Source organism: Gopherus flavomarginatus, chromosome 2 (genome assembly GCF_025201925.1).
Source record: "Gopherus flavomarginatus isolate rGopFla2 chromosome 2, rGopFla2.mat.asm, whole genome shotgun sequence".
NCBI classification, from domain to species: domain Eukaryota; kingdom Metazoa; phylum Chordata; order Testudines; family Testudinidae; genus Gopherus; species Gopherus flavomarginatus.
Window position 1 is genome coordinate 46,019,795 of NC_066618.1, and position 25,722 is coordinate 46,045,516.

The 25,722-nt window shown below is 46.1% G+C and overlaps 1 protein-coding gene across 2 annotated transcripts in view; it reads left to right on the forward strand.

Annotated features, from left to right (window-relative positions):
• Positions 1-5,207: 5,207 nt before the first annotated feature.
• The window catches only part of CDK14 (cyclin dependent kinase 14), a 538,670-nt gene continuing 518,155 nt past the window's right edge, over positions 5,208-25,722 (forward strand). The window contains exons 1-2 of one of the 2 annotated variants that reach the window (XM_050939609.1): positions 5,208-5,306; positions 24,980-25,011. In XM_050939609.1, coding sequence (XP_050795566.1) covers positions 5,261-5,306; positions 24,980-25,011 — 78 coding nt within the window. In that variant the 5' untranslated portion in view covers positions 5,208-5,260. Of the gene's footprint in view, positions 5,307-24,979; positions 25,012-25,064; positions 25,086-25,722 lie in introns of those variants that run through there. The other variant, XM_050939614.1, reaches the window with a different exon arrangement.

The following is a 25,722-nucleotide window of genomic DNA, read 5'->3' on the forward strand; positions in this document are numbered from 1 at the left end:
AGCCTTCCTGCTAATCTTGAATAATCAGCCAGGTCTGAGTGTGTCTGTGTAACCACACACCTCCTGGGTGTGGTGATCTGTCCCATCTAGTAGCATCGAAAACTAATATATATATATATATATATATATATATATATATATATATATATATATATATATATATATATATATATATATATATTACTGAGTGCTCTACAGCCTTAACTAACGGCCATATGGCTTTCAGATCATGCAGCAGTGGCCCATGCATTTAGCTCCAGAGGTTCCCAGGTTCAATCCCATCTACCAAGGTTGGGGTTTATCAGGCTTTACACTTGCTTCCGCAGCACTGACAGACATTGGATCAAGTAGTTGTTTATGCCCAGTTCAAGTTTTGAACAACAGCCTCTTGCTTTAGTGCAAATTCAAATAACCTAAGTCCACCTCCTTTCAGAGATCCCAAAGCAAAACCACTGGGGAAGGGGAGGAAAGAGATGGTAGCAGCACTGAGACTCCAGAGCACATAAAACTGTCCCCATGTACTTGGATGTCTGGCAAGTGGTGTTCTCCCCACAACATCATCAGTTGTTCTCTGCAGCCCAGATTGGAGATAGGTGTTCATCATCTCCCTCTTTCCTTACTAGTAAGGAATAGCGTCTGCACTGTCCTGCAGATGTGAGATACGGGATACTGACCCCACCATGCCCAGTACTGGTCTGGAGACGGTTTATATCAATCCTACAATCCCCGTCAAATAGGTCATACTAAAATAAACCAACTGAAGACCTCAGTTATTTCCCCTCGTAAATAACACAACTGATTCTTTCTTCAGCGCACAGCAGGCAGGCTGGCATTTCCCAGGCTCCAGCCCCTGCATTACAAACCCCGGGATGGGTTGGCCAAAGGACTGATTTGTCACCACGCTGTTTAACCCTTCACTCTGCAGAATGATTCGGAGTCACGCAACTGCAGCGGCTGAGTTCAGGTGAATTCTTCCCTCAGAGCTAGCCAAGAAGCTGCTTGGGGGTAAGGACTATTTTTCTGCCAGCTTTTCTCTCCTGTTCTGTGTTCAGGAGGTCGACTCTGGGCGGTGTAGACGCTTTTGGCTACAGGGCGCAAAGGCACATGCTGGGATTTACTATACGTATAACAATGCTGATGCTCTTTAGCATTGAGTGCACATCGGTAACTTCTCCGGGGCTGTCATTTACAGCCTGTAAATCCCTGTGTTTAAATATGCAAAGCTGAGCAGAGAGCCCCGGCGCTACAAGAAAATAAACTGCCACCATTGTAATAGCTGCAGTTCTGCGGTTTGTTAATTTCACACTTCCGCTTTATGGGTTCCCCGAGCTGGGCCACAGAAATGGGGGTGGGGGAATATTGACATCATCAAAGTTAAGAAGGTGCTTGCAGGTTTCAGAGCTCAATGAGTTTTCTTCAGCTCTGGTGTTCTCGGAAACAGCAAGGGGGGCGGGGAGGAGAGCGGGGAGACACACAGACAAAGGCACTAAACACTTCCACTTTTCTTTCCTTCCAGCGAAAACCACCAAGGAAGTGAGGAAGATTAAATCTCACATCAGCGTGCGTGCTTTGCAGCACAGCTTCCAGCCGCTCTTTCAGCGGTGGCTGCGGAACGCTGCCGGTGGATTCTTCAGGGTGTCTGAGCCTAAGAGCACAGACCTGTCTGCTTTCATTGGCAGAATGCTGCCGGTGACCGGCCCTAGCAGTCAGGCAGGACTCCCACTGATTTAAAACAATGGGGGGTTACCTGACTAGGGACCGCAGGATGCAAAGCCCGGAGCAGTCGATGCAAGATAAACAGAACTACAAGCTAACGTCGCGCTGTCTTTTTTCTTCTGTTCCTGGAACTTTGCAGTTTTCTGTCCCTTCCCCTTCCCTAACGCAGTTCAGTGCTTTGTAAGAGCAGCTAGTCTCTTGCGTCAATCGCTTTGTCCCAAACTAAGTCTTTAAGCACAAGACAATAGATCACAGCGATCCCTCAAGTTTCAGGTAAACAAAACATTACAGTCACTCTCTTGTGGGCTTTCTGTTCAGCCAGCTGACTCGGGCTTATTAACGTTTCTGATTATATGCCTCCAAAACCAACACAGCCTCTCTCTCCTGCCCCAAGGAGCCTGACAGACATTTGGACAACGTTGGCACAAGGTCTTTTATTAGTAACAAGAGTAAAATACACTAGATATGTCAATTTATAAATGGGCACACTTTTACGTCCTGCTGCAGACACTGTTCAAAAGGAGTAGGAGAGGCTAATGCCTCCGAATTTCTTTTTTAAAAGTCAGTTAAAATAAAAATGTGGCCAAGATGAAAACTAGAATGATTCCCAGATAGACTGTAACTTGACTGTGTCACATGTAACTTAGACACCTACAGGCTACACGACTGCAATGTACTCTACGTGGGTTTAGTTGTGCAGGGCCATTTGAAGATAGAGAGCTAGTGTAAAATGCAATTGCAGGGGGCCAATGAGCATGTTTATATCCTGCCTCTGTGCTCTTTCCTCTTCACTGCAGCTCATCCATCTCTGGGTGAAATTGAACGGCTACTTGCAATACACAAAACCATACATTGCATTACATTAGCACCTAAAGACCTCAATCAGGAATCGGAGTCCAAATTGTGCTAGGAGCTGAGTGCATCAGAGGTGTCAAACTCATTATATAGAAAGGGTCAAATCTACTTTTGGTTATGGTCCATGGATAACTATACATTTCCGTACTTCCCTCCATTCAGAGCAAAAAAGCCCATTGATATCAATGGGAAGTTTGAACAGAGATCAAGGGTAAAATCTGGCCTTTATCTAGTAACTAAACTTCTAGTTACTATTATTTATTAAGCACTTTACTGTCACATTCAGCATCACTCAGTGGAAAGTATGGCCACCTTGGCCTACTCTTATTTGCACCCTTTCTCCCTCTTCCTACCCCATGCTCATATCTCTGTTTCTGTCCCTTTTCCTTGTCTTTGTAATTCTCTTCCTCTCTTATCTTTGCATTTTCCTCTTTGCAACATTTCCCAGTTTCCATCCCCATTCCATCTGCTCATATGATCAGCAATTAAATCACTGACATCGAAGTGCTATTTTAGTTAGCATTCCAATGAAATTAACAGAATTCATGCCTTTGAGAGCTATAGTTTCAGGCTGTCTGCAGACTCAGGCTTGACTAATGAGAGAAATTGATTGGCATTACTAGTATACTTATGGTGCTGTAGTTATACCTGTACAACTTCCCATGTGATGAGTCTGTTTTGGAATAACAGTGGGGATTTTTTTTTGTTTATGTTGCTTCCATAAGGCCCAGTCTTGATTGGCCAAAAGAGATCATCATGTTAGCTCAACTGAGTTATCTTAACGTGATCAAGAAACTCTCAACACTCACTGAGGTTTAGACTAACACATCTGAAGCTGTGTTATCGGGCTGTGTTTTAAAATCTTGGGGCAAGGGGGAGCCATGTTTAGACTTGAAGACTCGATGTGCCTTGTCCATACTATCCTTTTAAACCATTAGTAAATCGGTGTTAGGTAACATTACCCCTTTAAACCTACTCTAGACAAGATGCTCTTCTCCATCTTTGACTCCTACACCAGTTGCATTTCTCCAGAATGCCTTTAGTTAACTGTCCCAAGGGTGCAGCTGGTAGGAGTTGGATACAAGGCATACTGGGTGGTGAGATCTCTAGAATTTACTCCATCTAAGCCTCAGCCACCTCTCTTGTGTAAACACTGTAAACCACTGCTGTTTGATGTGAACTCTTGACTGCTTGGCATTCACCCTCTCCTGGCTTAAGTCTGCTTTGTGTATGTGCTCTAGATCACAGTGCAGTAGGATGGTGCGGTGTATAGTAATCCTAATGACTAAATGGTATTTGTTGCCCATTCAATCCCTACAGAATGCATTCATGCGACAGTGACAGGCACCCTACAATAATAATTAGTAGCTGGAGATCTACAAATTGTTTTGCCTTGGGTTTAATGTACAAATCAATGATACTCTTAATCTTTGACACCATGAGCTGTGGTAAAAGTGGGATCTCCCTTATGGTTTGCCCTGTTAAAAGTCACTGGAAGAAAGATCAACACAAACAACTGGCAGACCAGAGGGCCCCCTCTATCCTCTTTTGTCTGCAGCCTTTGGGGTGAGATTAGCCACAGTCCTATGTAAGGTCTCTTAAATCCACTAACCACTCTCCTCAGCACCAGCTCCTTGGTGCAACCACCCTCCTGGACCCACCAACCCCCCCACACCTTGCACCCATCAGCCTGGTCACACCAACCCTCTCCCTATAGCCATCAGATGCCTGGTCCCACCAATCTCCCCCCTGCACCCATCAGCCTGGCCTCACCAACCTCTCCCCCCCTGCACCCATCAGCCTGACCCCACCAACCTCTCCCCCCCCCTGCACCCATCAGCCTGACTCCACAACCTCTCCCCTGAACCCATCAGCTTGGCCCCCCCAACCAGTCTAGACCCACCAGCCCCCCCCCCTTGCATCCAGCAGCCTGGATCGACTAACCCCACCCCCTTGGTTGCATCCAGCAGCCTGGACCCCTCAACCCCACCCCCGAGCCCTCTCACCTCAGCCTGGTCCCACCAACCCCCCTCTTCCACACCCAGCAGCCTGGTTCCACCAACCCTCCCGCACCCGGCAGCCTGGCCCCCCTCAACCCCACCCCCTAACTCTCCCACCCCAGCCTGGTCCCACCAACCCCGCGCACCCAGCAGCCTGGCCCCACCAACCCCTCCCCGCACACAGGCCCCCCTGTGCGGCCCCGCCCTTGCCGGCCAGCACTCGCCCCCGAACGCCACCGGGCCCAGCCACCGCACCAATCAGCGCGGCGAACGGGAGCGGGGGCGGAGCGGAGCGGGGCAGGCAGGCGGGGGCGGGCGGCCCAGCGGAGGCGGCTGGAGTTGCCGCTCGGCTCGGAGCTGGCGGGGACGCGGCTGCTGCTGCTGCGCTAAGCGGGGCGGGTCCGAGCAGCCGGCGGCCCCGGGCAGGGCTTCCCCCTTTCCCCGCGCGCCTCAGGGCACCCGCCGCCGCTCGGAGCTGCCCTCCCCGCCTGCGCCCCGCCTGCGCCGGCTCCGGAGCCCCGACGGGCGGCGATGAGCCCGCGCTGGGCACCACGGCGCGCTCCCTCCCCGGCGGTGTGAGCGGCGGCGGGGAAGGGGGTCCCGCGGCGGGGGGCGCCGGGCGAGCGGGCTCCTCCCTCCCGCCGAGCTGGGCCGTGCTGGACGCGCAGTCCGCCGAGAAAAGCAGCAGGATGAAAAAGTTGCGGAGAACTTTGTCGGAGAGTTTCAGCCGAATAGGTGAGTCGGGTCCCCAGCCGCCGCCTCTGCCCCCTGCCCTGGCGCCTCTGGGGGCATCCTGGCGTTCACGCGTGCTGCCCACGCCCACGGTGCACCCGTCCCCTTGGCTGGAGACATGGGGGGGGGTAAGGGATGCGATCACATCCCCGGGAGTTTAGCCTACGTGGGGGATACTGGACTTGGCCCTTCATCCCTAAAGAGTCACAGCTGTGAACTCCAGCCTCTCCTTTTGTTATGAAACTCACCAGAGGGCTGTATAGAGGGACAAGGTGGTTGAGCTAATGTCTTTTATAGGATCAACTTCTGTTGGTGGAAGAGACCAGCTTTAGAGCTACACAGAGTGCTTCTGCTTGGTCCAATAAAAGATATTATGCACCTTGTTTTTCTAACATTCTAGGACCAACACTGCTACAACAACGCTGCCTACAAGGAGGGAGATGTCTGACTAGTAAGTGAGCAGATCTGGGCTTGGAAGGGGCTTGTGGGGTCAATCCAGGCCATTGGCATCACTTGTCTGTTTCCCTACAGTATATGAGGATGTCTTGTAACACATGTGACAAAAGGAAGTGGCATGGAACTGGTAGAATTACTTTCTGACACCTAGAGGATCCGATTTAGTTGTGAGTGTTAGCTTTCTTGTACTTCCTTGCCTCAGCCTACCTCATGGCATCTTTTCTCAGGCCTCTATCTCCTAATTTCTCTCTCCCTCTGCTTTAATTTTATCTCTGTAAATATATTATTTAGCTCTGCAAAGTCATTTAGGATGCAGTTTGTCTGACAGACACTAAACTGAAATTGTGCTATATAAGTAAAGATTCTTTCTGCCTGTCTACCTACTTATCTAGTACCATTGTGCTTTACAAAACTGCAAAATTGTAGCAGTGTTCCTGTAGATAATGTGTGTTCCTATAGTGCAGGGGTTGGCAACCTTTCAGAAGTGGTGTACCGAATCTTCATTTGTTCACTCTAATTTAAGGTTTCATGTGCCAGTAATACATTTTAACATTTTTAGAAGGTCTCTTTCTGTAAGTCTATAATATATAATTAAACTATTGTTGTATGTAAAATAAATAAAGCTTTTAAAATGTTTAAGAAGCTTCATTTAAAATTAAATTAAAATGCAGAGCCCACTGGACCGGTGGCCAGGACCTGGGCAGTGTGAGTGCCACTGAAAATCAGCTCGCGTGCCGCCTGCTTCCGACACTCAGATGCTACAGCATGAACCTGCAATTGAATTGACTGAAAATAAATAAAATCAAAATTGACTAGTCTGCTTTCAATGCCACACTGAGAGATCTAGACAAAAAAAAAAGCACATCTAGTAGAAAAGTAAATTACTTTTAATGTTCTTTACCTCTGCAACAGGTAAAATGTTTATTAAAAAATACACCAGATAACATCCCCTTAAGGCTGAGGCATGAGGTTGGAAAGCAGATAATGATAGCTGAGCAGTGATGGTTAGGAGTCTGTCCTAACAAAGAAGTCTATCCATTATCTCTTGCTGCTAAATCCTGTCATTTTCTTGCTGATGTAAAACCTGTTGAGATAGCATGTTATACTTTCTATTGCTGATCTTATCGTCTCCTGATATTACTATCCAATTTTTCTTTGCCATCAGGTTGTTTTGCCTTAAAAATTGTTATTTACTGATCTTCTTGGAACTCTTTGCCATTGTTCTCCGCACTTGAATATTTTTCATTCAAATTGACGTTTTATATCTTTGGCACAATGCATAAAAACAATACAAGCACGTTGGGACGAAGTTAGGAAGGCCAAGACACAAAACGTGATTACACTAGCTTGGGGCATAAATGCCAAAAACATTTTACAAATATGTTAGAGGCAAGAAGACCACGAAGGACAGAGTAGGTCCATTAATCAATAAGGAGGGAAAGACAGTAACAGAAAATGAAGCAATGACCCCCGGTTGATTCAAAAGGTTGAATGCCTTTTTTGTCTTCACCAAAAAGGTTAGCAGCGATTGGACAACTGACATAGTGAACATCAGTGTTAATGGAGTAGGATCTGAGGCTCCTATAGGGAAAGAACAAATTAAGAGTTACTTAAGCAAGTTGGATGCCTTTAAGTAAGTAGGACCTGATAACATACATCCTAGAATTCTTAAGGAACTGGCTGAAGAGATTTCTAAGCTGTTAGCAATTATCTTTGAGAGCTCATGGAGGACAGGAGAGATCCCATAGGACTGGGAAAGGGTACTATATCTACTCTTTTATTAAAAGAGGAATAAGGACAACCCCAGGGAATTGTAGACCTGTCAGCTTAATTTTGGTACCCAGAAAGACAGTGGAGTAAATAATCAGTTTGTAAAAACCTAGAAGATAATAACTAACCGTCAACATGAATTTGTCAAGAACAAATCTTGTCAAACCAACCTAATAGCTTTCTTTGACAGGCTAATAAGGCCTGTGCATGGGGGGAAGCAGTAGATATGAGATATCTTGACTTTAGTAAGGTTTTTGATACTGTCTCATATGATCTTCTCATAAATAAACTAGGGAAATATAGACTAGACGAACCTACTATAAAGTGGGTACATAACTGGCTGGAAAACTGTACTCCGAGAGCAGTTATTAATAGTTCACAGTCAAGCTGGAAGGGCATATCCAGTGGGGTCCTGTAGAGCAGTGGCTCTCAACCTTTCCAGACTACTGTACCCCTTTCAAGAGTCTGATTTGTCTCATGTACCCCCAAGTTTCACCTCATTTAAAAACCACTTGCTTGCAAAATCTGACATAAAAATACAGAAGTGTCACAGCCCACTATTACTGCAAAATTGGTTACTTTCTCGTTTTTACCATACAATTATAAAATAAACTTACTGGAATGTAAATATTGTACTTACATTTCAGTGTGTGTGTGTGTGTGTGTGTATATATATATATATATATCAGCATCAATAAGTCATTGTCTATATGAAATTTTTGTTTGTACTGACTTCGCTAGCGCTTTTAATGTAGCCTGTTGTAAAACTAGACAAATAACTAGATGAGTTGATGTACCCCCTGGAAGACCTCTGAGTATCCCCAGGGGTACATGTACCCCTCTTTGAGAACCATTGCTGTAAGGATCTGTCCGGTTCCGGTTCTATTCAATATCTTCATAACTGATTTGTATAATGGCATAGCATATACACCTCTACCCCAATATAACGCTGTCCTCGGGAGCCAAAAATCATACCGCGTTATAGGTGGCACCGTGTTATATCAAACTTGCTTTGATCCACCAGAGTGTGCAGCCTCCCCTCCCCTGAGCACTGCTTTACTGCATTATATCCGAATTTGAGTTACAGCGGGTCGCGTTATATCAGAGTAGAGGTGTACACTTAACAAAGTTTGCAAATGATACCAAATTGGGAGCAGTTGCAAGCGCTTTGGAGGACAGAATTAGAATACAAAATGATCTTGACAAACTGGAGAAATAGTCTGAAATAAATGGGATGAAATTCAATAAGGACAAATGCAAAGTACTAATCGATTGTACAGATACAAAATGGGAAATGACTGCCTAGGAAGGAGTACTGCAGAAAAAAGATCTGGGGGTTAAAATGGATCACAAACTAAATACAAGTCAACAATGTAATACTGTTGCTAAAAAAGCAAACATCATTCTAGGATGTGTTAGCAGGAGTGTTGTAAGCAAGACAGGAGAAGTAGTAATTCTGCTCTACTCAGCCCTGGTTAGGCCTCAGCTGCAGTACTGTGTCCAGTTCTGGGCACCACACTTCAGGAAAGATTGGAGAAAGTCCAAAGGAGAGGAACAAAAATGATTAAAGGTCTAGAAGACATGACCTCTGAAGAAAGCTGGGAAAAAAATGGCTTGGTTTGTTCTGGCAAAGAGAAGACTGATGGGGGGATATGACAATGGTCTTCAAGTATGTACAAGGTTGCTATAAAGAGGAGGGTGATAAATTGTCCTCCTTAACCACTGAGGGTAAGACAAGAAGCAATGGGCTTAAATTGCAGCAAGGCAGTTTCAGGTTAGACATTAAGAAAAACTTCCTCACTGTAAAAGTAATTAAGCACTGGAACAAATTACCTTGGGAGGTTGTGGAGTCTCTGTTGTTGGAGGTTTTTAAGAACAGATTAGACAAACACCTGTCAAGGATGGTCTAGATGAGTGGTTCTCAAACTATGGAGCGGGCCTCCCAAGGGACGTGCAAGCTCAAAGCGTTTTATTTTTTCTACATTTTTTTTTAAGAGCTCTATCAGCCCTGGGTGGCTGGGCTTATGCAGAAGGGCCAGGCATAACCAGGAGGTGGGGATAAAGAGGATAGCCGGAGCCCTTCCACCCTGGAGCTGACAGCTGGAGCCCCGGTACCCAGGCTTGGGCTCTTCTTTCACCTGCCCCCTAATCCCTCACCCGGAGATGGCAGGGCTCTGGCTGTCACCTCTGGTGTGGCAGCAGCAGCTCAGAAGCAAGTGTGGCCATGGGGCACCAAGTCTGCTATGAAAAGTGATATTGACAAATATCAGCTTGCCTCCCTTACTTATGAGCTGCTGCTGGCGTCCCTGCCTTCAGAACTGGGTGCTTGGCCAGCAGTCACTTCTCTCTGCTCTGTCCTGAGGGCTGGGTGTTGGTATATGTACTTGGGGTATAAAAAACTACAGACGCAAAGAAGGGGGGCCCAATCAAATAAGTTTGAGAACCTCTGGTCTAAATAATACTTAGTCTTGCCTCAGTGCAGGGAACTGGATTAGATGACCTATCAAGGTCTCTTCCAATCCTACATTTGTGATTATTTTCGGTGTGGTGTCTAAATCAACTAGTATCTCATTTTTAGTTCACTCAAATAGCATAAAAGTAGTCATTGACTGCAGCCAAAGGGGGAGTAGTGCAGCTTGGGAGGCATGCAAAGGTGTCTTAATTTAAGCTGTCTTTGTTCTCCCATAATTCAGAGCTGCTGAGCACTAGAGTGGGCCCCTGGCTGCTCTAAATTATGCTGTTTGCCAGTGGCCTTGAATGGCAGCCTCAGATCACTGGGTGCAGACACACCTAATTCCCCTTGTCATGCCTCTTACCCAGACTGTGGAGATGTGGGTAGGATCAGAGCCATTATGCTCTTTGTTATGCACTGTCCCACCAGAGGATTCCCACGTAGTGAGCTGATCCCGTTGTGGCTGGCTTTGCTAGTTTTAAAGTTGCTTTGTGCCACTAGTGCAATGGGAAGTGGCCTGAATGTAGGAGAGAATGTGGCAAGTAGTGTCCTCATGATGTGAATCTACTACAGTTACATCAAGAGGATTCTATGTCGTATGGCGTAATTTTTGGTGAGTGTATGATAACAAGATTGACTAGTTCACCATTGCAAATCAACTCCTTACAAACCGTAATATTTAAGAACTGCAGGCTTTTAAGTGAAAGAAAGCATCTGAATCCAGACAACTTTCCTTTGTCTTCCTGTAACATTCATATTTATAAAGGAGAAAATGATGCCAGGATGAATGTTAAGTTCCAAGTTTGGAGCAAGTATTTACATCCCCATAATAAATCCTTATATCCCCATATGAAAATAGTGTGTCCACAGCTAGTAATATGCTTTTTTAGAAATAAAAAGCATGATTATGTATTTGGTGGACGTGATTGATCGATTAGATAATCATTAAAATATATAACCATGGAAGTTTTGCTTTTTAAGAAACCAAGACTAAGTTTGGTTTTTTAAAATGGATGTCTAAAGTTAACCTCTTAAATAAAGCCCTGATCCTGCAAAAACTTAAGCACTGTTTAACTTAATGTATTGTGAGAAGTCCCATTGACTCTGTCTTTTGCAGGATCAGGGCCCAAGGGGGCTGACTTGTAAAGTTTATTTCTACTGAAGTCTTCTGAACATCAGGTGGACGTACTGTGACTTGAGTCCAAGCCCCGTCATTTTATAGTGTGACACAGCTCAGGCTGTAGACTCCGTCAGTCTGTTTGGTGAAGTGTGGACATCTTAGCACAGCTGTGAGATCAGGCCCAGGTGCAGCAATTGTCAGCACAGGTTAACAATGCAGTGTAGACAAACCCATTGAGTCTTATCCAGAGTTCATCGAATTCAGTAGAAAGACTCCAGTTGAGTTTATTGGGCTTTCGATCAAGCCTTAGAGAGGAGCTTAAATTTAGAACCCTTTTTTTTCTTTTTTTTAAATCTTGGTCCAAATAAGTTAAAATACAAAAACTCAGGTCTACTAATAAAATGCTTTCGCAATGGTAATGGGTATTATAAGGACAGTGACTGCTTGTATGTGCATATCATACATTGATTTTTTGGGTTGACGTCAGAATGTGGGGCAGTTACCTGAGCTTACTCTAAAACCCAGATCTTCGCTTCATGTAATGGTGACTTGAACTGACACACATTTTATGCCTGAATTACATCTGTTTTGGAGTTTACACCTACTACTTTTCCATCTTCTTGAGTATAAGATGTATTGCAACTTTCTCTCTCCATTTCTCTTTCAGTAATAAATAAAAGGACCGTTTGGTTCCCTGGGCTCTTTGACCTGGTTTTTGATGCAAAAGTTATGTTCTGTTTAAAGTAGTGCAGTGTGCTCCACAGGGTAGAAGTGCATTTAAGTAGTTTTGTTGTTAAAATCCAATGCTTGCTAGTGAAATCGTTCCACATGCAGCTGGTCTGATGTTTTGGCCTTCTTGCAAATCATACCATTTATAGGAAAAACATTCTGATATACCAGCATGAGGTTTGGACATAGTCACTCCCGTATGACCCATGACCATGCACAAAAAAACCCCTCTATGTTTAAGTAACTTTAACCGATGTTTAAGGCTTACATTCTTAACTCATACTTTGAGGCTAGAGAGAGGAATGCAAAACAGCTCTAGAAGGAGTAGGGTGACCAGATGTCCCGATTTTATAGGGACAGTCCAGATATTTGGGGCTTTTTCTTACAGAGGTGCCTATTACCCCCCACCCTCTGTCCTAATTTTTCACACTTGCTATCTGATCACCCTAAGAAGGAGCTTTAACAGTTAGTTTAATGGCTTTTGTTGTTTGTGGCCTTACACCTTTTTCTGGCAATTTCCCGGTGAGTTCAAACTATTAATACCATATTCATGTTGATCTAATTTGGGTTCTTCTTCATTCTGGAATCCTTCAGCTCCCCAAACATAGGCTGAATTCCTGGTATGGCATGTGCATTCTAAATAAGACTTTTGCAACTTTAGCACCTTCATGGCCAAGATGGCGTTTGCTTTGCAGGCAGCTTTGGCCAAGAAAAGGCACGTGCAGGAATGCAGCAGAAAATTTTTTTTTTACCCTAGGGGCACCTGTTCCAAACCCCCCCGAGTGAACACACACCCCCACAAGAAAAGTACAAAGGACGTAAGAAAGGGAAATATTTATTTACAAAGGGATGAGAGGAGAAATAATAACAAGGGGAAATATAGAGGGAGCAGTATAACGGTTGCATTTAAACCAAGGCTCCACGGGCCCAGTGGTAGCACAGTTTGAAAGGGCAGACACTGAGCAATGTGTCTGCACACAAAGTTTAGGAGTTCTAAGCAAAGTTTCAGTTCACAGGTAAGTTTTGAGTACTCCTGTCTTTGGTGCCAGTAAACTTTTTCCCAACAAACCCCTTCGGTGCTCTTTTCTGCCGCTCTCTGCAAAGCCACACAGAGCGACCACCTTCCCACTTAACTATTTAGCAACCTTCTTTCTTGTTCCCAATGCAAAGTCACAAGCCCCAGTACTTACAGCCCCATGCAGCTCTGGGCAGCAGTGATACTGGGTCCAGCTCTGGCCTGTCCTTCTTGGGCGATTCCTCACTGGCACAGTGCTCCTCCTGGCTCCTGTCCTGGGGTGTCCCCGATCGGCCTCCCTGTTTTTCCCAGGCTTCAGGCAGGTTTTTTGCTGTTTCCTTTGCAAGGGCCTGCAAGCTGCTGCCTCTCTGTCCCTCCAAGTTCCAGAGCCACCCCCTAAAGTTTCCTTCCTTTTTTTCTCACTCTCCCCCTCTCCCCTAGAAAATTTTTTTAAAGGGGCCATGCTTTCTAAACCCCAAAGGGATTACACTTTTGATAGGTGAAAAGAACAGTCTTCCCTTTCTTGTTTTTCACTGTAGTTTCTTCATGGGCTCTGGATGGCATTTTTGGATAACAGTTAAATGTATAGTATGTATGTAAATGTATGTATAGTAGCACAGTGATTGTAACTGTGTGAAAAATTATAAAATGTTTAACCTATGTTTGAACTCAGGAGCTAATGGCACATACCATAACACACGAAAGCAGTGAAAGCATAATGTATAGTTATTCTTAGAAAACAAGTATAATACTGAAAGCTTTTTTCTTTAATAGATATTATTGGTACAGGGCTAACTACTCTCCAGAAATTAGTCACCAAACATAGTATCAGAGGGTAGCCGTGTTAGTCTGGATCTGTAAAAGCAGCAAAGAATCCTGTGGCACCTTATAGACTAACAGACGTTTTGGAGCATGAGCTTTCGTGGGTGAATACCCACTTCCTCAGATGCATGTAATGGAAATATCCAGGGGCAGGTATATATATGTGTGCTAGCAAGCAAGCTAGAGATAACGAGGTCAGTTCAATCAGGGAGGATGAGGCCCTGTTCTAGCAGTTGAGGTGTGAAAACCAAGAGAGGAGAAACTGGTTCTGTAATTGGCAAGCCATTCACAGTCTTTGTTCAATCCTGAGCTGATGGTGTCAAATTTGCAGATGAACTGAAGCTCAGCAGTTTCTCTTTGAAGTCTGGTCCTGAAGTTTTTTTGCTGCAGGATGGCCACCTTAAGGTCTGCTATAGTGTGGCCAGGGAGGTTGAAGTGCTCTCCTACAGGTTTTTGTATATTGCCATTCCTAATGTCTGATTTGTGTCCATTTATCCTTTTCCGTAGAGACTGTCCAGTTTGGCCGATGTACATAGCAGAGGGGCATTGCTGGCATATGATGGCGTATATTACATTGGTGGATGTGCAGGTGAATGAACCGGTGATGGTGTGGCTGATCTGGTTAGGTCCTGTGATGGTGTCGCTGGTGTAGATATGTGGGCAGAGTTGGCATCGAGGTTTGTTGCATGGATTGGTTCCTGAGCTAGAGTTATTATGGTGTGGTGTGCAGTCACTGGTGAGAATATGTTTCAGGTTGGCAGGTTGTCTGTGGGCAAGGATTGGCCTGCCACCCAAGGCCTGTGAAAGTGTGGGATCATTGTCCAGGATGGGTTGTAGATCCTTGATGATGCATTGGAGGGGTTTTAGCTGGGGGCTGTATGTGATGGCCAGTGGAGTCCTGTTGGTTTCTCTCTTGGGTTTGTCTTGCAGTAGGAGGCTTCTGGGTACACGTCTGGCTCTGTTGATCTGTTTCCTTATTTCCTCTTGCGGGTATTGTAGTTTTGAGAATGCTTGGTGGAGATTTTGTAGGTGTTGGTCTCTGTCTGAGGGGTCAGAGCAGATGCGGTTGTACCTCAGTGCTTGGCTGTAGACAATGGATCGTGTGATGTGCCCGGGATGGAAGCTGGAGGCATGAAGGTAGGCATAGCGGTCGGTGGGTTTTCGATATAGGGTGGTGTTAATGTGACCATCACTTATTTGCACCGTGGTGTCAAGAAAGTGGACCTCCCGTGTAGATTGGTCCAGGCTGAGGTTGATGGTGGGGTGGAAGCTGTTGAAATCATGGTGGAATTTTTCCAGAGTCTCCTTCCCATGGGTCCAGATGATGAAGATGTCATCAATGTAGCGTAGATAGAGAAGGGGTGTGAGTGGACGAGAGCTGAGGAAGCGTTGTTCCAGGTCGGCCATGAAGATATTGGCATATTGTGGGGCCATGCGGGTGCCCATAGCAGTGCCACTGATCTGGAGATTGATCAGAGACCAACACCTACAAAATCTCCACCAAGCATTCTCAAAACTACAATACCCGCAAGAGGAAATAAGGAAACAGATCAACAGAGCCAGACGTGTACCCAGAAGCCTCCTACTGCAAGACAAACCCAAGAGAGAAACCAACAGGACTCCACTGGCCATCACATACAGCCCCCAGCTAAAACCCCTCCAATGCATCATCAAGGATCTACAACCCATCCTGGACAATGATCCCACACTTTCACAGGCCTTGGGTGGCAGGCCAATCCTTGCCCACAGACAACCTGCCAACCTGAAACATATTCTCACCAGTGACTGCACACCACACCATAATAACTCTAGCTCAGGAACCAATCCATGCAACAAACCTCGATGCCAACTCTGCCCACATATCTACACCAGCGACACCATCACAGGACCTAACCAGATCAGCCACACCATCACCGGTTCATTCACCTGCACATCCACCAATGTAATATACGCCATCATATGCCAGCAATGCCCCTCTGCTATGTACATCGGCCAAACTGGACAGTCTCTACGGAAAAGGATAAATGGACACAAATCAGACATTAGGAATGGCAATATACAAAAACCTGTAGGAGAGCACTTCAACCTCCCTGGCCACACTATAGCAGACCTTAAGGTGGCCATCCTGCAGCAAAAAAACTTCAGGACCAGACTTCAAAGAGAAACTGCTGAGCTTCAGTTCATCTGCAAATTTGACACCATCAGCTCAGGATTGAACAAAGACTGTGAATGGCTTGCCAATTACAGAACCAGTTTCTCCTCTCTTGGTTTTCACACCTCAACTGCTAGAACAGGGCCTCATCCTCCCTGATTGAACTGACCTCGTTATCTCTAGCTTGCTTGCTAGCACACATATATATACCTGCCCCTGGATATTTCCATTACATGCATCTGAGGAAGTGGGTATTCACCCACGAAAGCTCATGCTCCAAAACGTCTGTTAGTCTATAAGGTGCCACAGGATTCTTTGCTCCAAACATAGTAGTTTTCATACTATAAAGCCCTAATTTACAGTTATCAGAGAGAGTTTGTCATATCAAACAGCCCTGGTTGATAAGAACTGTGTATATAAATCTGAGGTCCTCATTCACTGATTTTTGATGTTAGTATGCGTAACTGTTAATACTCAGAGCCCCTTGAATCTTGGGGCGCAGGAGGGGATGTCTTCGAGATATCTTTGGTTTTTCTATTGAATTGTTGTAGATGTAGCACGATGACTTTGTGGTGCTTTGCAGTGTGCAAAATGTGTTAAACAGTGATCAGCTGTTGCTCAGAAGAAAAAATTTAAATATATTAATGCAAATTATTTAATTTTTAGTGATGATGATAGTTATATAGAGACCCTGATCTTTGGGTGCGTCAGAGCTCTGCTTGGTGCAACTGGTAAGGGGTGGAGCCTTAAAACCATCTTTATGCTCCCCTGGTCCTCAGGACACATCCAAGGACAGCTTCAGACCCTGCACAAGTCAGAGCAGTCTCGGGAGCCATTATGTGAGTTGGGATCATTGCAACACAGTGCACTTCAGCCACTACCTCTGGGGGCTATCAGCGGGTGGCATAGATCTGGCTATGCTGGCTTTTCCCACCCTCTGTAGCTGTGATCTGGCCCATACTTTCTAGTGTACCTGCTTGTGAGTAATTATTTCGTTGTTCTGAAAAATGTCTAATGCCAAATTGTCCTTCCCTCAACTTTTATCCTACAAGAACTGCCATTTGTAGTCTACTGACGGACAGTGTAGATCTGCGGTGTATATTGAAAGAAATGCATACTGTTTCTGTGCTGAACTCAGTATTAAAGTAGTTGCACAACTACTAGAAGTTGTTCAGCGCAAAAGTTCTGAATACATTGCCTAGTCAGTCTGAAATATCAGAAACTTTCTACCAGTAGAAAGGATATCTTGGTTGTAAAATTTATTACAAATACACTTACCAAAAGATTGTAATATTCTTCATGATATTCTAAGAAATATAAATAGTTAAATAGTGCTTAGTTTCTTTAAAGAAATAGGTTTCTATTGACAGTTTTGTAGCTGTTTCTCTCTTAGCAAACTAATTTGACCCTCTATGAACAAAGTCGTGGTTCCTTGGTTTGATAAGGAAAAATGTGGAATCCACTTAAATTAATAGACTATGCAGTATGCTAATCAGTTGTTTAAAAGAATCAAGTCAAAACATTGTGTCATTAGTATTTTAACATCATATGAGGATTGATGATTAAATATGTATCAAAATGAAATAACTGGGAGATGCACAAATTAATAATTAAAGGCTGTGCTTAAAGTGGGGGGTGGATCGTAATGCATTGAGCCAGCTTACATAAGGGGCATTCTCTAAAGCACTCTTACCAAAGCTGATACTCCCAGGTTGCCAACTTTATAATTGCACAAAACCAAACTCTCTTGGCCCGCCCCTTCCCTGAGGCCCCGCTGCTGCCCTGCCCCTTCTCCAAGGCCCCACGCTCACTCACTTCATCCCCCCTCTCTCCATTGCTCGCTCTCCCACCCCCCACTCACTTTCCCCAGGCTAGGGCAGGGGGTTGGGGTGTGGGTGGGGGTGCAGGCTCTGGAGTGGGGCCAGAAGTGGTGTGTTCCGGGTGCTGGAGAGGGCTCTGGGCTGGGGCAGGGGATTGGGTGTGGGAGGGGGTTCAAGGTGCTGGCTCCAGCTGGGTGGCGCTTACTTCAGGCGGCTCTCGAAAGCCGCTGGCATGTCTGACTCCTGTGCAGCGGGGCCAGGGTGCTTTTCCCACAGGCGCCACCACCACCGCGGCTTCCATTGGTTGCGGTTCCTGGCCAATGGGAGCTGCGGATCAGGCACTCGAGGCTGGGGCAGCGTGTGGAGCCCCCTGTACCTAGAAGCTGGACATGCTTACCACTTCTGGGAGCCGTGCGGAGCCAAGGCAGGCAGGGAGCCTGCCTTATCACTGCTCCATTGCCGACTGGACTTTTAGCAGCCTGGTCAGTGGTGCTGACCGAAGCTGCCAGGATCCCTTTTCGACCAGGTGTTCCGGTTGAAAACCGGATGCCTGGCAACCCTAGGTCAGATAACTATTTGTTAATTAAAATTTCACTCTCAAACTGAATTGACAAGGGTTTTAGTTTTACTGGCTAAGAAAATTCTCCATGTTTTGATTTCTCTGTATAACAATTCTTAAATATCCTTGTCAGTCAAAGTTAAAATACAATTAAAGGTAAAGACAAGCTAGAAAAATATGAAGAATTGCAGCATAACTAGAGTTGTCAGGTGTCTGGTTTTTGACTGAAACATACGGTTGAAAGGGACCTTGGTGGCTTTGGTCAGCACTGCTGACTGAGCCGTTAAAAGTCTGGTTGGCAGAGCAGCGGGGTGAAGGCTGGCTCCTTGCCTGCCACCGTGCGGCTCCTCGGAAGCAGCAATATGTTGCTTAGCTCCTAGGTGGAGGTGCAGCCACAGGGTTCTGTATACTTCCCCCCGCCCTGACTGCTGGCTCTGCATCCCTCATTGGCTGCAGTTCCCAGCCAGTGGGAGCTGTGGGGGTGGCAAGCCCCATGCAGAGCTGCCTGGCTGTGCCTTCGCCTTGGAGCCCAGGGACATGTTGCTGCTTCTGGGGAGCTGCTTGGAGTAAGCGCTGACTGGAGCCCGCACCTCTCACCCCCTTCCTGTTCCCCATCCCTGAGCCCCCTTCCGCACCCAAACTCCCTCCCAGAGCCTGCACCCCAACCCACTGTCCCAGCACTGACCCCCCTCCTGGAGCCCACACCCTCTCCTGTGCCCCAACCCCCTGTCCCAGCCCAGAGCCCCATCCTCCACCTCAAACCCCTCATCCTCAGCCCCACCACAGAGCCAGCACCCCTAGCTGGAGCCCACACCGCAACCTCCTGCCCTAGCCCAGAGCCCCCTCCCAAACCCTGAACTCCTAATTTCTGGCCCTATCCTGGAGCCCACACCCCCAGCTGGAGCCTTCACCCTTCCTGCATCCCAGTGCCCTGCCCCAGCCCAGTGAAAATGAGCAAGTGAGTGAGGGTGAGCGACAGAGAAAGGGAGGATGGAATGAATAGGGGTGAAGCCTCGGGGAAGAAGCAGGAAGGGGCAGAGCCTCGGGGAAGGGGCTGGGCAAGGGTGTTTATGCTTAGGGTTGCTGACTTTCTAATCGCACAACATATGCAACATTATTAGTGTTGCTTGCCAGCCCATGATTCAATTATGAGACTTGTAATATTTGGCATTTTTGTTGAAGCCCCGGCACCTGTAGTCTGGTGATTACATGAGAATTCAAATTCATTTTGTCAAGTTTTTCTCCACCAACTTTTAAAAAATATGACTAAAGTGCTCCCTGAAGGCTCAAAACCCAGAGTCAAATTAAAAGAGCAGAAAATGTATATATATATTTTTCTCCTAATCTCATGACTTTTTGGGTTCTGGCTCATGATATGTGAACATGTGGGGTTGGCAGTTCTGCAATGTATAGACTTTTTGTCCTTACTCCAGTCCGTATTTCGTTACAATGTAAAAACAAAAACCTAATGCACAGTGTACTCCCCAAACTACTCAGCAGAACACCAGAACTGTTACTTAGTGTGAAATCTAGATAAGTTGTTAATAAGATTAATATTTAAATGGCTCTTTTCAGGCTGTAAGTAAGGGTATGGCTACACTTACAGCTGTACAGCGCTGTGAGTTACAGCTGTCTTTGTACAGCTGTGTAGGGAAAGCGCTGCAGTGTGGCCACACTGACAGCTACCAGCGCTGCAGTGTGGCCACATTTGCAGTGCTGTTGGGAGTGGTGCATTATGGGCAGCTATCCCACAGAGCACCTCGTCCCATTTTGGCGTTGTGGGAAGGGGACGGAAGGGTGTGGGTCATTCCGCTTCCTGTCCCAATGCCCCGTGATGCATCGCTTCACATCCCAGCAGTCACTGTTTTTACGTCCACGTTTGGCGCCATTGTGAGTCTCCCAACGGTTTCTGTGCAGCGCGATTTCTGTGGGAAATGGAGCCCAAGCTGCTGAAGACTTTGCTGGTGAGTGTCGCCAGCGCATCACGTTTGGCAGCTGAGCTATTCCTTCAGCTCCAAAGTGACAGTGAGGAGTCCGACGATGATATCGAGTGGCCTGACGCGTATGACACTAAATTGCTTGTGGCATTCACAGAAATGCTCAGCACCGTGGAACACCACTTTTGGGCTCGGGAAACAAGCACTGAGTGGTGGGATCACATCGTCATGGAAGTCTGGGATGACAATCAGTGGCTGCAGAACTTTCGGATGAGAAAAGCCACTTTCATGGGACTGTGTGCTGAGCTCGCCCCCACCCTGCGGCGCAAGGACACGAGATTGAGAGCTGCCCTGCCGGTGGAGAAGCGGGTGGCTATTTCAATCTGGAAGCTGGCAACTCCAGACAGCTACCAATCGGTCGCGAACCAGTTTGGAGTGGGAAAGTCGACCGTTGGAATCGTGTTGATGCAAGTTTGCAGGGCCATTAATTGCATCCTGCTAAGAAGAACCGTGACTCTGGGGAACGTGCAGGACATTGTGGATGGCTTTGCACAAATGGGTTTCCCTAACTGTGGAGGGGCGATAGATGGGACGCATATTCCTATTCTGGCACCACCCCACCTAGCATCCGAGTACATAATCGGAAGGGGTATTTCTCTATGGTTCTCCAAGTGCTTGTGGATCACCGTGGGCGTTTCATTGACATTAACACAGGCTGGCCTGGAAAGGTACATGATGCACACATCTTTCGGAACACTGGCCTGTTCAGGAAGCTGCAGGCAGGGACTTTTTTCCCAGACCGGAAGATTGCAGTAGGGGACGTTGAAATGCCCATTGTGATCCTTGGAGACCCTGCTTACCCGTTAATGCCTTGGCTCCTGAAACCGTATACAGAGAAGCTTGACAGGAGCAAGGACCGGTTCAACTACAGGCTGAGCCGGTGCCAAATGACTGTGGAGTGTGCTTTTGGCCATTTGAAAGGGCGCTGGAAATCTCTGTATGGGAAGCTAGACTTGGGGGAAAGCAGCTGTACCCTCCATAATATTTGTGAAGGGAAGGGTGAAACATTCAGTGAGGAATGGGCCTCCGAGGTTCAACACCTGGAGGCTGAATTTGCACAGCCAGAGAGCAGGGCTACTAGAGAGGCCCAGCACAGGGTTACAAGGATTAGGGTTGCCTTGAGGGAGGAATTTGAGGCTGAAAACCAACAGTAATGTTTGGTGCCTTGCACGGGAGTGAAGTGCAGTGATTACAATGTTAGCAGGAATCTGTTTTTCCTGAAATCATTTGCAGTGCATGTTTCTTTCCTGGGCTACGGTATCTTTCACTTTCTGCAATAATAAAGACTGTTTTCAAAGCCAAGAATTCATTTATTGAAAAGAAAATAACTTTCTTGACAGACACACAACATTTTGGGAACCTAAAAGGGCAGGGGGGTGGGGTGGTGAACTGTACAGTCACAGATTTGAATATGTCCTGTCTGGAGTGCTGTGCAATGACTCCTGCACTTCAGGGTGGCTATACTGCATGGTGATGGGGGTTGAGAGCAGAGGGTAAGGGTCGTAGTTCTCGGGGCTGGTTGGTGAACGTACAGGTGTTGGGGGCAGCCGGTGGTGGTAAGAACCTGGATGCTGGGGAAGGGGGTTTTGAGCTGACATTGGGGCACAAGGGAAAGAGTTTTGGGACGGGGGAGGGACGGCATGGTAGGGTAGTGCTCTGCCTGCATGACTACGAGTGACTGGATAGAGTCCGCTTGGCATGCCAGGATGCTTATCAGCTGTTCTGTGCTTTTCTTCTTAGCCGCTGCATTTCTGTGGCAGATCCTGCTTTCCCTTTCCCTCCAGTCCTGCAGTTTTTTACTCTCTCTGGCAGACTGATCCATAACTGCTTTCAGCATGTCTTCTCTGCTTTTTCGCGGCTTCTTCCTGAGGTTTTGTAGCCTCTGAGCAGTCGAGTAGTCAAGGACACTTATGAAAAGGCAAAAATGGCAACAGTTAACAGAGGCTGCATTGTTTATAATCTCACCCAGACAGTTATTCCCACACAGTGAAGGAGTTTACAGTCTTCACTTTAGCATACTTTTCCCATACCAAACAGAGCGCACATAACCCACAGGAGCCACAAAATGGTGAGTAAGGGGGACTGATTGCTTCAGGGATGTGCAGGGGTTTCTGTGTGTTGGGGAAAGCAAACTGCTTCTGGGAGCAGCTACATTGAACAGTCTCCCAACATTTTCCACAGGAGTTAATCCTGGAAGATATCTCGCTGCTGCAGGTCACCTGGGAAGAGCAGGAGGGTTTTCTACAGCAATGCGGATTCCACCCTGGCCCCTATGCAGCTTGCCTGTGTGCAGCAATGATCCCCCCACCCCTCGCGGCACAGTGGCGCGGACACGTTAGCCTGACTAGGACAAGGACCACAGTGGCTCTCCCTATAAACTTGCGCAAGCGCATTGCCCACGCTCTGGCTGAAACTTTTGAAGAGATTACCGAGGCCGATTACCGCGACATGATAGACCGCATCAATGGGCTGTTCCACATCTAGGCATGCATGCAGCCCTAACCCCCACCTCCTCTCCCGAAACATTTCCATACTGAAAATAAAAGCTGCTTACTGGGAACTTGCTCCTCTGCTGCTTCTTCACCAACAATTTCCAGCTGCTGCGACTGGCTACCTTCTTCCTGGCTTGAGAAGAGCTCCTGGCTGCATGCCTCCTGGGACTCCGGGGTGTCTCCCTCCACCCCAGTACCCTCACTCTTGGTTTCCTCCCCCTCCTCTTCCTCTCCCCCCCCTCCCCATTCTGAGGTGTCCATCGTGGTCATCGGATTGGCAGTGGGGTCACCCCCAAGTATCGCGTCCAGCTCCTTGTAAAAACGGCAGGTCGTGGGGGCAGCACCGGAGAGGCGGATTCCCTCGCAGGCTTTGCAATAGGCACTCCTCAGCTCCTTCACTTTAACCCTGCGCTGCACCGCGTCCTGGTCATGGCCCTTTTCCAGCATGGCCCTTGAGATCTGCCCATAGGTATTGTAATTCCTACAGCTGGAGTGCAGCTGTGACTGCACAGCTTCCTCCCCCCAAACACTGATGAGGTCCAGCAACTCACCATTGCTCCATGCTGGAGCTTGTTTGGTGCATGGAGGCATGGTCACCTGCAAAGATTCTGATTGCACTCCACACCTGGCTGAGCAAACAGGAAGGGGATTTTTAAAATTCCCGGGGCATTTAAAGGGCGGGTCACCTGAGGCCAGGGCAGTAGAGTGCGAACTGATGAGCAGAGTGGCTGAACAGGCATTCTGGGATACCTCCGAATACTCTGGAGGCCAATTACAGCACTTTTGGTGGCTACACTGGCGGAGCAGCGCTGCATCACTAGCGCTGCAATCATTATTCCCCAGGCAGAGGTAGAGTACAGCCAGCACTGTATCCAGGGAGACGCAGTGCTGTATGTACCTTGCAAGTGTGGACGGTGAGTAAGTTGCTGCGCTGTAAAGCCACCACCAGCGCAGCAACTCTGCAGTGTAGCCATACCCTAGGACATGTTCCCTGCCCCAATGAGCTTGCAATGTAAAGGCAAATAAAGGACAAGACCTCTGGGCCTTGTTCCCATTAGGAAAAATGGGACTTGTAATTCACCACCTGTGGTAGAAATGGTAGAAACTGTAGCACAGGCCAAACAGTGGCGGTGTATTGTCTGACACTGTCGTAGTAAAATGCCTTAGCCCTATCTAAGCTGAAGCTTCCGCTGTTGCTATCTCTAATGGATGTATGGGTCACAGTCTCACCAGTGTAGACAAGACCCAAGAGGAGATGATTTGAGGGAATGACTTTAAGGAGGAACGTGAGCACTAAGTGGAGGAGGAGGAGGAATGTTCCAGATGTTGGGGCCGCATAACTGCTACAGTTCTCACCGTTCAACTGTTAACTGTAAACATATAAGCCAGTGTAAAAATACTCCAATCCAGCAGTACTATGGCTTGGTTCATTTTAACTGTTCAGGGTAGTCACCAAAGAGCAAACTCATGGAGGTAGTGGTTTTTCATTAATTTTAGAACACAGTTTCTGGATAATGTGACCACAGTACGTGCATAAATTAAATATATCTGTTGGCCTGCAGGCTGATGTAATTCCAGTAGCAAACTGAAGAAATTAACTTCGTTTACATTTCAGTATGGCTTTCTAGTAGCATCAGTGAAACGCTTCAAATGGATTAGCCTCTGTCTGAGCTGCAAAACTGCTCACAACATTTTTTCCGCCTTACCTCACTGCTTCACACTCCAAATCTCTCTTCTATTTTGACTTCACCTTTAGTTGATAAAGTTTATTGCATGCAAATATACTAACATAATATGTGAGATCTGTGCTGTCATCTTAATGTAAATCATAGAAGAGTATAACGAATGCTAGTCACAATGCATGCTCGGTTGTATTGGAAATGTTGAGTTCTATATGAACTGAAGATATTATAGAGTATGTGAGAGGTCTGGTTTACACATGACTTTCTGCAGTTCAGTCAGACTCTCCTTGAAGTGTTTTCATGCTCAATAGGAATTGAATTAAAGTAAAAAATTGTAGACTCCTATTTTCCTTAACCTGAGAGGGCAGCTTGATTTACATATTTATGAAAAATATTTCTCAGATACATGCTGTGCAGTTCTACATTCCATTTACAGTTTGATATTTTGATTATAAAATTGTTATTCAGGCCAGTCTGTTCTTTGCTGTTACTATAGGAAAAGGTTTTTTTACCCCACCTCTTTTTATTCACTGAGTTAATTATTTTATGTTCATTGAAATGCATGACATAATGATTTCTTTCTTTCTTTTTTTCTTTTTTTATGTTAAAGCTTTGAAGAAAGAAGATAGCAGCCTTGATGAGGTAGATTAAATATCTTTGTACCTTACTTAATCCAGATATGTTTAATTGCTACAGATTTCTCACTAAAGTTAAAGGTAACTTTTGTGTTATCATATTAGTGTGCGTATGTGTACATGCATATAATCTGAGTATCTTTTCACCTCCCTGACGACTACCAGATGAGTTTTTTACAGAAGGCCTTGAGCTGAATGCTTGTTTCTATAAACTTATTCTATGCAAAGTATTGCATTATGTTATATAGAGAGAAAATGCTTTACAGAACTGAGCCATTAGTGATTTTTATTATAAACAGTAAATATATATTTATATAAAAGATATTCAGTTTATATCTTTTGAGGGAACCCATCATACAGAACATTTATTGGTTGAATAAGTCGTATGCTCTGGTTAAACCTGAAGCTATTCACAAATCAGTTTTTGTACAAGTGACGACACCAACACTGTAGAGCCAAAGTTAAATTGTATAGGGCACAAAACATACAATATGATTGAAGACTCTCTTAATTTGCAAGACAAGTGCAGACACTTGGTGATTCGTGATGCTTGCTTGTGGTGGAAATGGGGTTCAGACAGTGTGTTATCCTGGACCACAGGATTTATTAGTGTGAGAAATTGCCAGTAATCAATGATTAAGCAAATCACAAGTCATTTCTTTACATTTCCTTCTAAGCGTAGAGATGGAAGTAAATAGCAGCATCTCTGACGTTCAAT